Here is a 14,537-nt window from a genome sequence, read left to right on the forward strand (position 1 = left end):
ATATCGATCAATGTGAAAATGATAATTGAACTACAATATGCAAGTTCTTGAAATTAAGCTAGTGCTAGCATAGCACTGACTCTGGAGAAGAAAACACTCCTCCCTTTCCTAACTCCGTCATTGCAAGTTTATTTTTTTGGTTATTAATCAGTCTGACAGAGGTTATAGCAACGGTCATACAACTGTTCTCTCTCTCTTCTCCCCCTCTCACCCCAACCGGTCGCGGCAGATGTACGCCCACAACTGAGTCCGGTTCTCCTAGCGATTTCTTACTGTTAAAAGGGAGTTTTTTCCCCCCACAGTTGCCACGTATCTGCTCATTGTGGGAACTGTTGGGATTCTCTTTAATATTGTGAGGTCTGGACCTTACTATGTTAAGTGCCCTGAGATCATGTATTTTGTGATTTGGCGCTATACAAATTAAATTGTATTGGATTGAATAAACTTTCCCCCACCCCTTGTCCTACATATTCATGTTTGCTTTGAGCAGCTAATATCATTTTATGATAAAACCAGGCCTTGGCAGTGCAACCCTTTCACTGGCACTTGCAACTAAAAAGATGTGTGCAAACTGTTCAGTGTGTTTAGGAGAATTTGTGTGAACCAAATACAAAATCAAGCCCAAGCAGTGTTTTTTTTTCGATCTGTGCTCTCTGCACGTCCTATTGAGGACTGGAAAAATGTGAATCTATCCTGTCATAATAACTCAGATGATATAAAGAGCTTGTGTAATGCAAGTTCTGTGTAATGGCGTGTTGGAGAATTCCAACAATGCACGCATGCTTCAAACTAGAAACTGCACTTCTTGATTGCTCACTTCACTGAAAGTTCTACAGACTGATGGAGGAGATAGGTATTTATATATAAACAGGTGATTAAGGAAACTTATACTTCAAATTGAAGTTTGTTTCTCATTATGATTCAAGTTTATGAAATGGAACCATAAGTATGCATCGTTTTACTAAATCTGACATAGAGGCTATATGTATTTCCTTCTCTGGCAGTGTACCCTCACCAATTAATGATATAAAAAATCCTGATGTAAACACTGATATTAACAACATCACAGAAAGTTAAGTTCGGATTTAACTGACAGAGTAAGTCGGCAATTCCAGCTGAGTTTTAGACAATTGTATTAATATTTGCGTTTTCTGTACTCCGTCCTGTTTCTTGTCCACTTGCTTTTATCTGCTGCCTATTTTGTTCCATTCTCTGTCTGATTCTGTCATTGTTCCTGCTGTCAAGGCTCAGTCTCAACCTCCCCTTGTATGTCCACTTTCTCTCCTTCAGACAGTAGAGCATGGTTTCCCCCACCAGCCCAGCGCTTTAGGGTACAGTCCCTCCCTGCAGCTGCTGGCCATTGGTAACCGTTCTGGGGCCATCAAACTGTATCCTTCACTCAACCTATGTGTTTATGGTTATGAGGTAGGAATCTGAGTGTCATGTTTAAAGTTGAGGCACGCATTTCTTATGGACAGCTGTAATGCAGCTAAATCGCCTGCATACCGGCTGCTCTGCCAGAGTATGAATGATGTGTGAAAGAAAAGTGCTGCATATAAAAGCGCTGTATTAATGTGAGTATGAATAGGTCAATGTGACTTTTCGGTGTAAAAGACTGAAAGAGCGCAATAAATACAGACCATCAAATCCGAATCAATGGTTCTCATTAGCACTTATTTTAAGTAAGTAATTCAATATGAGTCAACAAACCAACCTCTGTTCTTTTTATGTGGCACGCATATCATTTGATAATGTAATTTTTCAATAAATCTCTATTATTGTTTTACCACAATTAGGATCAGACACTCCAGCAGCCCTGGCACTGCTGCAAAGGTTTGCTTGTACTATGAAAGACAAAAAAAATACACAAGTATTGATTAATTAATGCAGAAATAAATTATTAAATACATAATATAATCAGATTACAGGCCTTTTTTCCTTTGCTGTTTGGCCAAATCAGTAACAGACTTTAAAGTTGGTGAAATCAACATTCACCTGCTCAAACTTGCTACAATCACTTGTTTTCCATAATAATTATAGATGAAACATTTTTACTTAACAAAATGTCCACTTGGATTAAAACAACACCTCCAAAAAACAGGAAGTAATTGACGACCATATGAATGGAGATTATAGCTGCATATGTGCTGTACTGTCAAGCGAAATTAACCTTCTTATTCATTTACTTATACACCTGTCAACTAGTTGCGCATTACATAACACTGAGTAAGTTGAAAGTAAAGAATTTTTTCATAATGATTTGTTTGTCATGAGACAATAAGGCTGAGTCAGCTGATAATATAGTCCATAATGGGCTCTGTGAAGCCAGGTCACTTAAAGAGAGCCATACCAAACTGAACTTGGTCTGTAATTCAGACCCATGTTTTTATAGTCACTTGTTCTGAATGTGACTAATCGCAGATCCAGTTTCTCCTTGACCTTGATCAGGTATGGAGCTCCAGGTGTGGAGTTCATGGGTCTACATGATGAGAATGCTGCCGTCACACAGGTTCACTTCCTCCCCCACCAGGTACAGTAAATTAATAAACACAAAGCCAAGTTATGCTGACTGTATTGCTGTTATTGCCCTTCGAAATGCCCTGTGACTTTTGTGATTGATATGTGGCTAATATTTAGGTTGAACTGGTGACTTTGCTGGATGACAACAGTCTGCACATGTGGACTTTAAGAGCCCATAAGGGACTGTCAGAGCTCCTGGAGATAGGACGCTTCATGCTCACGGGACCACCTGGGTAAAATACACGTGCCTTAATTTACCCCTTCCATTACCCTTTTCCTGTATGGATACTTAGCTACTTTTGGTTTCTGGACTGTAATTTCTGCCTTACAAAATTCCCTGATCCAGTACTTTCCAATTACTCTGAAGCAATCAAGGTGGAGTTAAGTGATCTTACGAAAGTGTCTAGAATGTTGCTGCAACAGCTGATACTGGTTAAAACTTGTGTTTTTAACTCATTTAGTTCCACGTGCTCCTTTGTTCTTGGAATTATTTATTAAAAAAGGCTATCCATCAAGAAAGGCTTATACATTATTGTGGTAACCATGCTTTTAAATAGTAGTTTCCCATCATTCCACCAAATGGTCTCATCATTCCTCTTTTTCCCATTCTCAGTGCTCCCCCAAGTGTGACCAGAGTGACAGCAGTGCTGGCCCACTCGTCAGGGGAGCTTCTGCTTTTGGGTACAGAGGGAGGACATGTCTTCATAGTTGAAGTCCCTGGGTTCAGAGAGCTGGAAGAGAGGAACATCAGTCTTGACCAAGTTGCCAGCAGGTTGGCAACCAAAGCATCAACACACTTGATATCATCATAATTTGTAGACTCAAGCTTTCTCCATCTTAATTCATTTTCAATATTAAGTCAAGTAAGGGTATAACTGCTGAAAAATCAATATTGTTGTTTACATTTGTAATTTAAATAACACTGACAAAGGAGGTCAGAGTTCTTACTTTTCTGTGACTTGAGCATTTGGAGTAAGAGTTGGTGCTCAGTAGGTTAATGCTGTGTTGCATCAATCTGAAGTCTAATGAGGTTTAGTAAATGATGGCACCACTTCTTTTACCGCTTTTTGGAGACTGTCCGTCACCAAAAATGAAGCTGCGTGCAGCGGTTGACCTGGTAAATCCATCAAGTTTGTATATTTAAATGGATTTGGGTATATTCTGTAAGGTAATCGTGCTGATTCTCTGCAAGGTCACCCTAACCATCACCCTTACATTTACAAGCTCATCAACCATGCATTGGTAAAAACAAATGCAGACAAACAACGCTCAGAAGCTAAAAGAATTTGTGGCGTACTTCCTGTCAGAGGCGCTATTTTATGAAACGGTCGATCAGAATTTTTTCAGACCAAACACATAAAACTAGAAATGGACTTGGAGAGATGTAATACAATGTGCCCTTATTGTAAACATGTTAAATAGTATGTATGTATGTATGTATGTATGTATGTATGTATTTTCATAATACTAGCATATTTTTATAGCACCTTTCAAGGGACCCAAGGACACTTCTCACTTAAACACACATACACAGACAAAAAGGTCATTAAAGATTGTAGTCCATGGTGAACAGCAGTTTAGCAGTTTAAAAAAAAAATGTCCAGAGGGACCATTGCAGATCTCTGAAGGGATGGAGTTCCAGAGGGTATTGGTATACTTTAGGGATGGGCACGAGTAGTAAATTCCAAGTTTGAGGGATCGCATCAATTCCTCGAGGGCCAATTGAGTACTCATTCCACAGCAATACAGCCTACCCAACGGATTTATTTTTCACAACCACAACTTACAGAAACGTAATTAAATTCACGGGTCACACTTTACTTGACTTAACGTCGAACAAACGCTGTAGGCCTGTAACGGTAGCCAACAGAGCCAGTCACTCTGGGTGGGACACCATTCCCCCTCCTTGTGACAAGCAGGTCTCTGCACAACAGAAGTTGCCTGGGCTGATCGCACATTATCCGATAAATGATGGCCTGCGAGCAACAGGGGGACATTTTTCAGGGAGAGAAACACTGCAGATCCCTGCTTCAGTGTTTGGTGTATCCTATTCGTTACTGAAGGCCCTGACTGAAACCCCACGGTACGCTACTGGATAGGTGACTTGAGTATACACATGTGCGTCCTGGCTTACTGTTCTGATTGTGCTTACCGGAGAAGGTCATCCAGATACATAACTAAATGGATGCTTTGGCACCTCTGCAGGGCAATAGCTGCAGCCCCCTTCATATAGTGCGGATTTAATAAAACGCTTTTTAACTCCTATGTTGATGTACATTCTCAAGGCTTTTGTTGTCTGTCTCAATCATTTTCCCTCTTCTCCAGTGTACCAGACGACTACATTGGCCGGAGGAATCTGGAACATGTAGAAGCCTTAGAAGAGAACCCAGTCAACCCAAACAAGGTTGTTATAGGCTATGGACGAGGTCTCATGGTCATATGGGATCTTGAGAAACAGTGTGCCTGCCAGCACATTCCTGCCACGCAGGTAACAGTTTTGTTGCCCAGTATAAGGTTTGTGACCTAAATGGAATCACAGCCACTCATATATAACTTATATCTTAAAACAAGTATGCATAATCGTGATAGTTGCATTTTGTATTTTTCATGTAACCATAGCAACTGGAGAGTGTTTGGTGGACAGAGGATGGGAGCTACATCCTCAGTTCGCACAGTGATGGAAGTTACTGTCGATGGATGGTGGGTGGAGACGATGTGAATGAGGAGGAGGAGAAATCAGACATACCTTATGGTGAGGAGAAAAAGTTAAATTAATTAATCTTTATTATCATCACACAAATGCATGATGAAATTTCGGTTGTCCACTGTCCTTACTGTCAAACATGAAATGACAATGGCCTGACGATGGCCTGTCTTATTGCAGGACATTTCCCTTGTAAGGCCATTTCTAAAATAATTCAGCTGCCTACGGAAGAAGGGTAAGTTCACTTTACACAGGGCTCTATTGCCCTTATCATTACAATGCTTAACTTTATTTCCCAGAAGTTTTATGTCACCCACATTAGCCATTGATTTCAAAGTAAACTACTGTGAACTTGAATGTGCATGTATTTGTGATTGTTTGTTTGTTCGTATCAGACCTCCACTCCTGCTGTTCAGTGGTGGCATGCCAAGGGCCAGTTATGGGGACAGACACTGTGTCACAGTGATCCATAATAAGAAACACGTGGCTCTGGACTTCACATCCAGGATCATTGACTTCTTTGTCATCAGAGATGGACCACAACACACAGGCAGGCAACACATACCAACACCAACAACTGACATTGCACTTTCACTCATTATACTCCATTATGGAAATGCTACTTTTTAGCAATACTTTTATGAACTATAGTTACTATCTATTCCAAACCAAACTCCTTTGATCCTGAATTTTAGTAACCAAACATGGGTTTATATTTTGTAACTCTTTGTCACCAAGAGTTTTTGAACTGGTTATGGCTCTCTTCAGCAATCTGTTGTTTGTTTTTTCAACATTGGGATGGTTGTGGCTCAGGAGGAAGAGACAATCGTCCACTTATCATCCCCGCTTCCCCCAGTCTTTATGCCAAAGTTTCCTTGGGCAAGACACTCTACCATAAATTGCCTCTGACAGCTCTTCCAGCAGTGTATGAATGTGACAGACAAAACGCGGTAAATGGCAGCCCTATTGTTGTATTCCTGCTGTAACTGAATTTCTTCCAGCAACCTGGTTTATTGTGTTCATGTAAACATAATCACAGAACTACCACTATTGCCCTGGTGAGTGTGCAAACAGCCTTGAGACAGGTGTCATCTTTTGGTGTTGCTTTTATATAATTGGTGTATGTAATACTGGGTCTTTGGAGTCATGTGGAAGATCTGATCCAATTGACACAAAGGAGAGAAAAGACCTTGCATTCTATCTAAAAAAAGTTTGAAAATTGAGGTTTAATCCATTTTATTAATTACATTTTTGGTTTAAGACGGGACTGTACTAACGTGACTAAATATATCACATGAAAGCAATATACAATTAAAGCTGCGAGCAGCGATGATCGGGCCCTCGCACTCTTGCCGTCGGGGACGCGCCGGCAGCCGCTCTCCACGCGTCCGCCGGGTCTCGCGACGGCCGGTCGGGACGCGCCGATTTCTCTTCCCCGTGTCCTCACTTTGAAAATGCTGTCTTCCTAGCCGGTTCAGTTCGTGGCACCGACAGACTTCAGGTCGAAACATCAAAAAGGTTGACTTACGGTTGACACACGGTCAAAACTTTCACAATACAATATCAGCCTTGTCTCACAGCTAAGTCGACCGAATTTGAGTTTTCTCCAGTGAACCTGCCAGGCAGAGGAAGTAAAAGTCAAATTTCTAACGACCTGTTACCATTAGGTGGCGCTATTACTTTTGTTCAATTATGACATGTAGATGTGTTGAGGGTGGGACTGTTATCATGCCTGAGAAGTTTGGATCAGATCAGACCATGTACCTTTGATTTGGAGCAACTTCCTGTTCATGGCGTATCGCGCTTCACCACAGCCACGCCTTTCGATGTAGACTAAATCTTTTGATATCTTTTGATCAGGGAGGCCTCCTCTACATGTTGCTAAAGTTTGAGACAGATCCGAATAAACGCCTAAGAGGAGTTTGTCAAAGTACGTCGCCTTCCGTTCACTGCTTAGGGATAAAATAAAATCCAATAGGGGTAAGGTAAAATCCAAAATGGCTGACTTCCAGTTGGGCGGAGCTAATCGCTCCAAGAGGCTTTTTGGTAGGTCGTCGGGAGGTACATGAGCCGACCGAATTTGGTTCTTCTACGTCAAATTTAAAGGTGGGATAATTGAATTTTAAATGAGGTAGGGGGCGCTATGGAGCCATTTTGACACAACTGGACAAAAGACACATATTGGACATATTGTCTTGCCACTCTGAACATGCCTGCCAAGTTTCGTGAGACACAAATCATCCCAAGTGCCTCAAACATGTATTCGTATTTGATGGCGAACAGGGCGTCACCATGGCAACAGCGTTTGACACATGGTCAAAACTTTCACAGTACAATATCAGCCATGTCTCACAACTAAGCTGACCAAATTTTAAGTTGCTCCGGTGAACCTGCAAGGCAGAGGACGTAAAAGTACAATTTCAAACTTCCTGTTACCATTAGGTGGCGCTATGACTTATGTCCAATATTGACATGTAGATGTGTTTAGGGTAGGACTGTTATCATGCCTGAGAAGTTTGGATCAGATTAGACCATGTACCTTTGATTTGGAGCAACTTCCTCTTCATGGCGAATCACGCTTCACCGCGGCCACGCCTTTCGATGTGGAGTAAATCTTTTGATATCGTTTGATCCGGAAGGCCTCCTTTACGCGTTGCTAAAGTTTGAGGCGGATCCGAATAACCGCCTAGGAGGAGTTCGTCAAAGTACTTCGCCTTCCGTTCGCCCCTTACGCCAAGGTAAAATTAAAATGGCGGACTTCCGGTTGGGCGGAGCTAATTGCTCCAAGAGGCTTTTTCGTAGGTCGTCGGGAGGCACATGAGCCCACCGAATTTGGTTCTTCTACGTCAAATTTAAAGGTGGGATAATTGACTTTTAAGTGTTGTAGGGGGCGCTATGGAGCCATTTTGACACAATTGGACAAAAGACACATATCGGACATATCCACGTACCACTCTGAACATGTCTGCCAAGTTTCGTGAGACACAAAGCATCATAAGTGCCTCAAATATGTATTCGTATTTTATGGCGAACAAGGCGTCACCATGGCGACAGCGTTTGACATATGGTCACAAATTTCATAGTACCACGTTAGCAACTTCTTACAACTTAGCTGACCAAATTTGATGATGATGTGGTCAACCTATAAGACAGAGGGCGTAAAAGTGTACACACATGTTACTTCCTGTTGCCAGTAGGTGGCGCTATGACCTATGTCCAATATTGACATGGCAATCTGTTCAGGGCGAGACTGTTATCATGCCTGAGAAGTTTGGGTCCGCTCGGAGCATGTACCTTCGATTACGAGCGACTTCCGTTTTCATGGCGAGGGATCGAAATTCGCCACATTTTCGCCACGCCGTCACAGCGGGGGGCTCTGACGTACACTCAAACTTTTGATATCGTTTCATCCCAAGGGTCTTTAGATGACACACGACAAATTTGAAGTTGCTCATGTGAAATTTGTAGGAGTAGTTCATTAAAATATGGCACGTGAAATATGGATTTTGACACAAAATGGCCGACTTCCTGTTGGTCATAGGAAATTTTGCCAAGAGGTTTTTTGTCAGTACCGACAAGATGTATCTGCCTCCCAAATTTCATTTATGTAGGATATGCCAAATTTTTTTTTCCTATACCTGCTGATTTTTCCAGGGGGCGCTGTGGAGGCCCTGGGCCACACCCAGCGCCGGGCCTCTGGGCCTGAGTAGCGGGAGCAGTTCTTAACGTGTGTGCCAATTTTCACGTATTTGCGTATATGGGAACAGGGTGTAAAATGAGTGAGCGATGCTGAATAAGAATAATAAGAATAATAATAATAATCCTTACGGAAACAATAGGGCCTTGCACCTCGGTGCATGCGGCCCTGGTGCATGCAATGCCCCAGGTCCGCGCACCTCGGTGCTCGGGCCCTAATTATTAAAATAATAATTTAATGAAGCAATCTGGGTTTTTCGGCTTAGACCAGGCTAAAATTACAAAAGACAATAGTTGGTTGCCTCTTATTCAGAAAAAAACTGCTTCATATAAGTTACTGAACCCCAAGTAAATTGGCCAAACTAAAACAAAGGAACAGTCACACCTGCTGGAGATATGAGGAAGAAGCTGGCACTCTTATCACGTGTTATATTTCTGTGAAAGAAAAATGAACACATGGGGAAAAGGGTTGTTACTCTCCTAAATAGTTTATTTATTTATTTTTATTGTCTGGAGTTTATTATCTATCTATCTAACTATCTGTATAATGCTCATGCTGTATTAGAGGGTTGTGTGCAGCCTAGTTTAATATAAGGGGTAAAGGAGGAACCGAGGATCAAACCATTGACCATCTGTGGGACGACCTGCTCCTCCACCTGAGCCACAGCTGCCCATAAAAAAAGATAAACTAGGTGTTTACCAGAGAAAATGTACAATGATCAATCCCCTTCCAATATTTTGCGTTTTTCCAGTTTTAACTACCACTTAAAGCGCATTTACTGCAAAAGTCACATTCACCCATTCACACAGCACTCTCTCTGTCACATGCATACAGGGCCGGAATAGCAGTTAGAGGCAATTTGGGGTTAAGCGTCTTGCCCAAGGACACTGACTAGGGAAAGTAGGGATTAAACCACAGTCCTCGTTTGTGGACGACCTCTCTATCTCCTGAGCCACAGCCACCATATGTAACCACTGTTGTAATTCTGTTCTATTCATCTGCAGGAGATCCCTGTGCGCTGGTGGTCCTGGTAGAGGAGGAGTTAGTGGTGATTGACCTGCAGACGGAGGGCTGGCCAGTCATTCAGACACCATACTTGGTTCCCCTCCACAGCTCAGCAATCACCTGCTCCCACCACATCTCTGTCATCCCCCTCAAACTGTGGGAAAGGATCATTGCTGCTGGAGACCTGCAGAACACACACTACTCCAAAAAGGTACACCATGGGCACATGTTGACAAAGTTGAAAGTTGAAGCTGTCCAGGGAGTTAGAATTTTGCCCCTTTGTGTTCAATATTATTCATAATTTGGGATTTTAGTGTTTTTTATGATATTACAAGTTGCTTCAAAATTTATATTTGAAACAAACATGCATGTTTGGCCCGCGGTGTGGCTGGCTGCCGCAAAAAGTGACCTGCAGTAATTGAGCTGTGGTGATTGATCTTTAACCTAGTTTAGACAGCAGGCAAAATTATAGGAACACCAGCACCTCTCAACCCGCAGGAGCTCTTTGATCAGGCAACAATAGGTCAGACTGAGACTATTCTATCTGACAGGTCCCATCTGTTGTATTCTGAATATATATTGTTGAATTCAGGAAGGAAGTACAGGGTTTCTCTGTGCAAACACAACAGGTATAAACATTCATTCATCCCTCTCTCAATCAAGCTCATCAATGAAAAGCGGTGATCATGATTGAATGTAGGAAGTAATGTATTCACATGGCTGAATGTATGGGTATAAGTGGAGCAATGAATGTATATTTATTTAGGATTGAATGCATGGGAAGTGGTAAATGGATAAATGAATGTATATATAATGGACTGGATGCATGGATGATTATGTAAGTATGAATGAGTGTTTGTAAGGTATGTTAGGTAGAACAGAACAAATGTTGGTGGGATAGCTCTTTTGCACAAGCACATGGATGGCAATTTGCACAACTCATTTCTGAGTAGCCCAAATGTTTAGGGTACTTTTACTGTGGTTTTATATGGTTTGTTGACTGGATGCCTATGTGGTATGTTGTATGTTGTAGTGTTATTGATGCAGAGATTTCCCCACCCAAGACAAATTTCTCCCTTGGGAGACGAAATAAAGCAACTTTGAACTTTGAACTTTGACTGACGCTGCGCTTCTGCACAAACGGGTGTTGACCGTTCTCCAGATATGACTGACAGACTGACTGACACATTTCTTGAATAATCAGCAGGATTAGTAAGAAGATGTCTCCAGAAGTGCAGATTAACCTCTCTGCTGCACTTAAATATAAAATGTGTCTGAAAATTGACTGCATATCTTTGAAGAACAAAATTTTATATATATATATATATATATATATATATATATATATATATATATATATATATATATCCGTACAGGGTAAACCAAAGAGAATAGGAAGTATCAATTTATTATTTTGGTGCGTGTGTGAGGGTGGGGGGGCCTGGCTTATCTTGGACACAAGCAAGGGGGGCTCCAAGGAAAAAGGGTTGGGAACCACTGATATAAGGTATGCAATGTTCTGACTATGGACACATTGCTTCATTTCTGCTTGAACAGATGGCATTAACGTGGTATTATTGTTAAACTTTAGTTTCCCCTTTATTCATGCAGCCGTGGCCAATAACGGGAGGCCAGAACCTAGCCCCAGACCCTCCACAGCGAGACCTGCTGCTCACAGGGTCAGTAAAGCTGAATTTTGAAAATATCTACTGTAACATTTCCTTGACAGACTGTGAATCATGTAAACAATATCATGTTTCTTTGTGTGTATATAGGCATGAGGATGGAACAGTGTGTTTCTGGGATGCATCAGGTGTCTGTCTATATCCCATGTACAAGTTAAGCACAGCTGGAGTGTTCCACACAGACACTGACCCCAATGACAACTTGAACCAAGGCACGGAAGGAGAGTGGCCGCCATTCAGAAAGGTGTGTGATAGTAATACAGACAATCTACAGTGAAGTCCCTTCCTGATTGTGGATTCATCTGGAAAAGACTGTAGATTAATGGGTGACAAACCCATGCTCTATTGAGTCAACCACACACGAAACTGTAGTGGAGATGCTGCTAGCTTTATTTAGGCCCTCTGTTGTTCCCCTTAATTTCTGTATTTCAATGGATTTTTGAGGGTCTAAACATGCTTTGAAAACTATATTTTGTGGGTCATGCAAATGGTATGCTGACATTCTATTGTGCCCCCTAACAGATTTTTTGAAATTCCCCCTGCTTTAACTTGGCCCTAGCTATATCAAAATCAGGAGACACCTCTACCACCGATTAGACACTTTCCTGGTAGGCTCTGCTACACCCTCGCTGAAATTATACTCATAATCTATACTTCAAAGACAATTTTTTTTACTGTGAGCAACTATGGAAGAAATACTGTCAAGGGCGAAACCTGTTTCCTGGAAGAAAGGTAAAACTGCCTTTGTTGCAGACTTTGATTGTTGTAGTTCTCAGACAGGTTTATTACACCTACAACGCCCCATATCGGACCCAAAACCACCGTGTCTCCTTCTAGATTCTATGTTTTCGGTTGTTCTGTCATTTTCTGCTCACATTATTCCATACTAGCTCAAATGTTCCTTTTAATATGTCGTATCAAACTAAGTTAATCTTGTCTTTATGGCGGCCTATAGTTCTTCAGTTTCGCCACACAGTGGCAGTCTAACCATTCTGAGCTGGAATGGCAGAGGTTTTAGGACCAATTTGAAGAGGCAATATTTTCTTCCTCTTAACGTCACTATCTTACCATATCAAACATACTGATCAATGGAGGCTGAAATGTAACTGGGTCACTCAGATTTATAAAGTCAACATTTCCCTCTAATGCCAGAGATGTAAGCCATTAGTTTGACAAAATGTTCCACGTATTTGAACCATTTTTGGCCCAAATGGTTGTTATCTTATATTGTCAACATATATGCTCACAGTTTTGATGATTCTGTTTTTAAAAGGAAAGGTTTTAAATGCTAAATTGACTCTAATCATATAGCATTTGTCTAGTCTTATTGACCACCCATCACATATTCATACACTGCTTGCAGAGCCATCAGGGGCAATTTAGGGTTAAGTGTCTGTCTTGCCCAAGGACACGGCACGTGCACTGGAGGGGCCGGGGATCGAACCATCAACCTTCTGTTTAGTGGAAGAGCCTCTCTATCTTCTGAATAGTCACTCATTTAATTACTTCGGGAGATTACAATGCAATATTGGACTATTTTATTGAGGAGTCTTCCAACCAATCTACTGCTCCTTCTAACTCCACTGTAGCTCTAAATAATCCAATGAGTTCTGTGAATCTTGTCAATATCTGGAGGCTACAGCACCAACTGATATTGATAACTATCTTTTCGCGTGTATATAAATCCAATACAAAGATTGAGTGTTTCCTAATCTACACAATTAAAAAAAAAATTAAAAAAATTCTACCAAATACCACAACATTCTGATATCTGATCACAGCTCTGTTGCAAACTATTGGAAATAAATACAACCACAGCACATGGGTTAAACTATAACAAATTGTTATGGAGAAGCTAAAACAAAAGCTGTCTGTCTGTAGTCTAAGTGATTGTTAGTTGGCCAAGAATCCGGCAGGCAGTGAATCACAGGAGCAGCAGATGGAGGAGAACAGAGGAATGACTCATGTCTGTTCTTCTTTCTCGCTAAACTTTTTTTAGCTGTTGATGTCAGATTATCCAACTTCCTGCAGTAATCTTCATGATCCATGTTTCTCTACATCATACATTTTAACTACAATCTACTTTTTAGTTATCCTCTGAGTCATTTTCTCTTGCTCTGTTTTAGAAAATCCATTTTGAAATTTCTAATTCCTAATTTGCCTTTATGATTTTTTACTTCATGTTAGTACATGTTAATAATCGCATAGAAAAACTCATTAAAATATGCAGTGATTAAGATCTGTGTATATGATGGATTAGTGGCATCAAAATATGCCAGAGGCCACCAATTTTGAGTTTTTACTACCAGATTTATTTTCTAGAGCTGTATTCCCCTGAACCCGCCCTAGCAACTTTTTCCCACTTGCTGCCTACTCTATAACCTTGCTGAATACTCTGAATAAAGAGTTGAAATAAAGTTGCATTATGGGAAGTTTAGGATTTAATGTTCTTAGAGTTTGACTTCTACTAGGGTCAAAAATGTTATATAAGCGTCTCATCATTCCAATTTTTTCATTTGTCTTTGAAACTTCAACTTTATGACAGTGCAATGCGTAATTACTGCTAAATCATTTTTAATTGTGTGTTGTCCAGGTTGGCTGTTTTGACCCCTACAGCGATGACCCTAGACTCGGCATTCAGAAGATCCATCTTTGTAAATACAGTGGTTATCTGACTGTTGCTGGCACTGCTGGACAGGTGAGATGACTGTATTGTGTGTGTGTAAAGCCCAAAATTGGCCCACATCAGATTGCTCTTTAAATTTGTTGTTCATCAATAAGTTTGGATAATTATTTTCACCACATAAACAACCAAATCTCAATTTCTTCTGAAATAGTTTTTAGGCAGTCAAATTATTATGTTATTGTTTTTACCATTTGAAATTGTTTTTTTTTCCAAATGTATTTTTTTAATTCAAATTTAAAA

General features: G+C 40.8%; 1 protein-coding gene across 7 annotated transcripts in view; it reads left to right on the forward strand.

Moving 5' to 3' along the window:
• Window positions 1–14,537, forward strand: part of llgl2 (LLGL scribble cell polarity complex component 2) — a 48,407-nt gene that overhangs the window by 19,282 nt on the left and 14,588 nt on the right. For all 7 annotated transcript variants that reach the window (XR_004785646.2, XM_035612461.2, XM_035612463.2 and 4 more), the window contains 12 exons: window positions 1,291–1,388; window positions 2,449–2,530; window positions 2,638–2,753; window positions 3,134–3,292; window positions 4,846–5,008; window positions 5,140–5,272; window positions 5,405–5,459; window positions 5,620–5,774; window positions 9,926–10,137; window positions 11,538–11,605; window positions 11,702–11,855; window positions 14,205–14,309. Coding sequence is in view for 6 of the 7 variants with exons in the window: in XM_035612461.2 (XP_035468354.2) it covers window positions 1,291–1,388; window positions 2,449–2,530; window positions 2,638–2,753; window positions 3,134–3,292; window positions 4,846–5,008; window positions 5,140–5,272; window positions 5,405–5,459; window positions 5,620–5,774; window positions 9,926–10,137; window positions 11,538–11,605; window positions 11,702–11,855; window positions 14,205–14,309 (1,500 nt within the window). In the remaining variant the exon portion in view is untranslated. The remainder of the gene's footprint in view (window positions 1–1,290; window positions 1,389–2,448; window positions 2,531–2,637; window positions 2,754–3,133; window positions 3,293–4,845; window positions 5,009–5,139; window positions 5,273–5,404; window positions 5,460–5,619; window positions 5,775–9,925; window positions 10,138–11,537; window positions 11,606–11,701; window positions 11,856–14,204; window positions 14,310–14,537) is intronic.

This window comes from Scophthalmus maximus, chromosome 16 (assembly GCF_022379125.1).
Source record: "Scophthalmus maximus strain ysfricsl-2021 chromosome 16, ASM2237912v1, whole genome shotgun sequence".
Lineage (NCBI taxonomy): Eukaryota > Metazoa > Chordata > Actinopteri > Pleuronectiformes > Scophthalmidae > Scophthalmus > Scophthalmus maximus.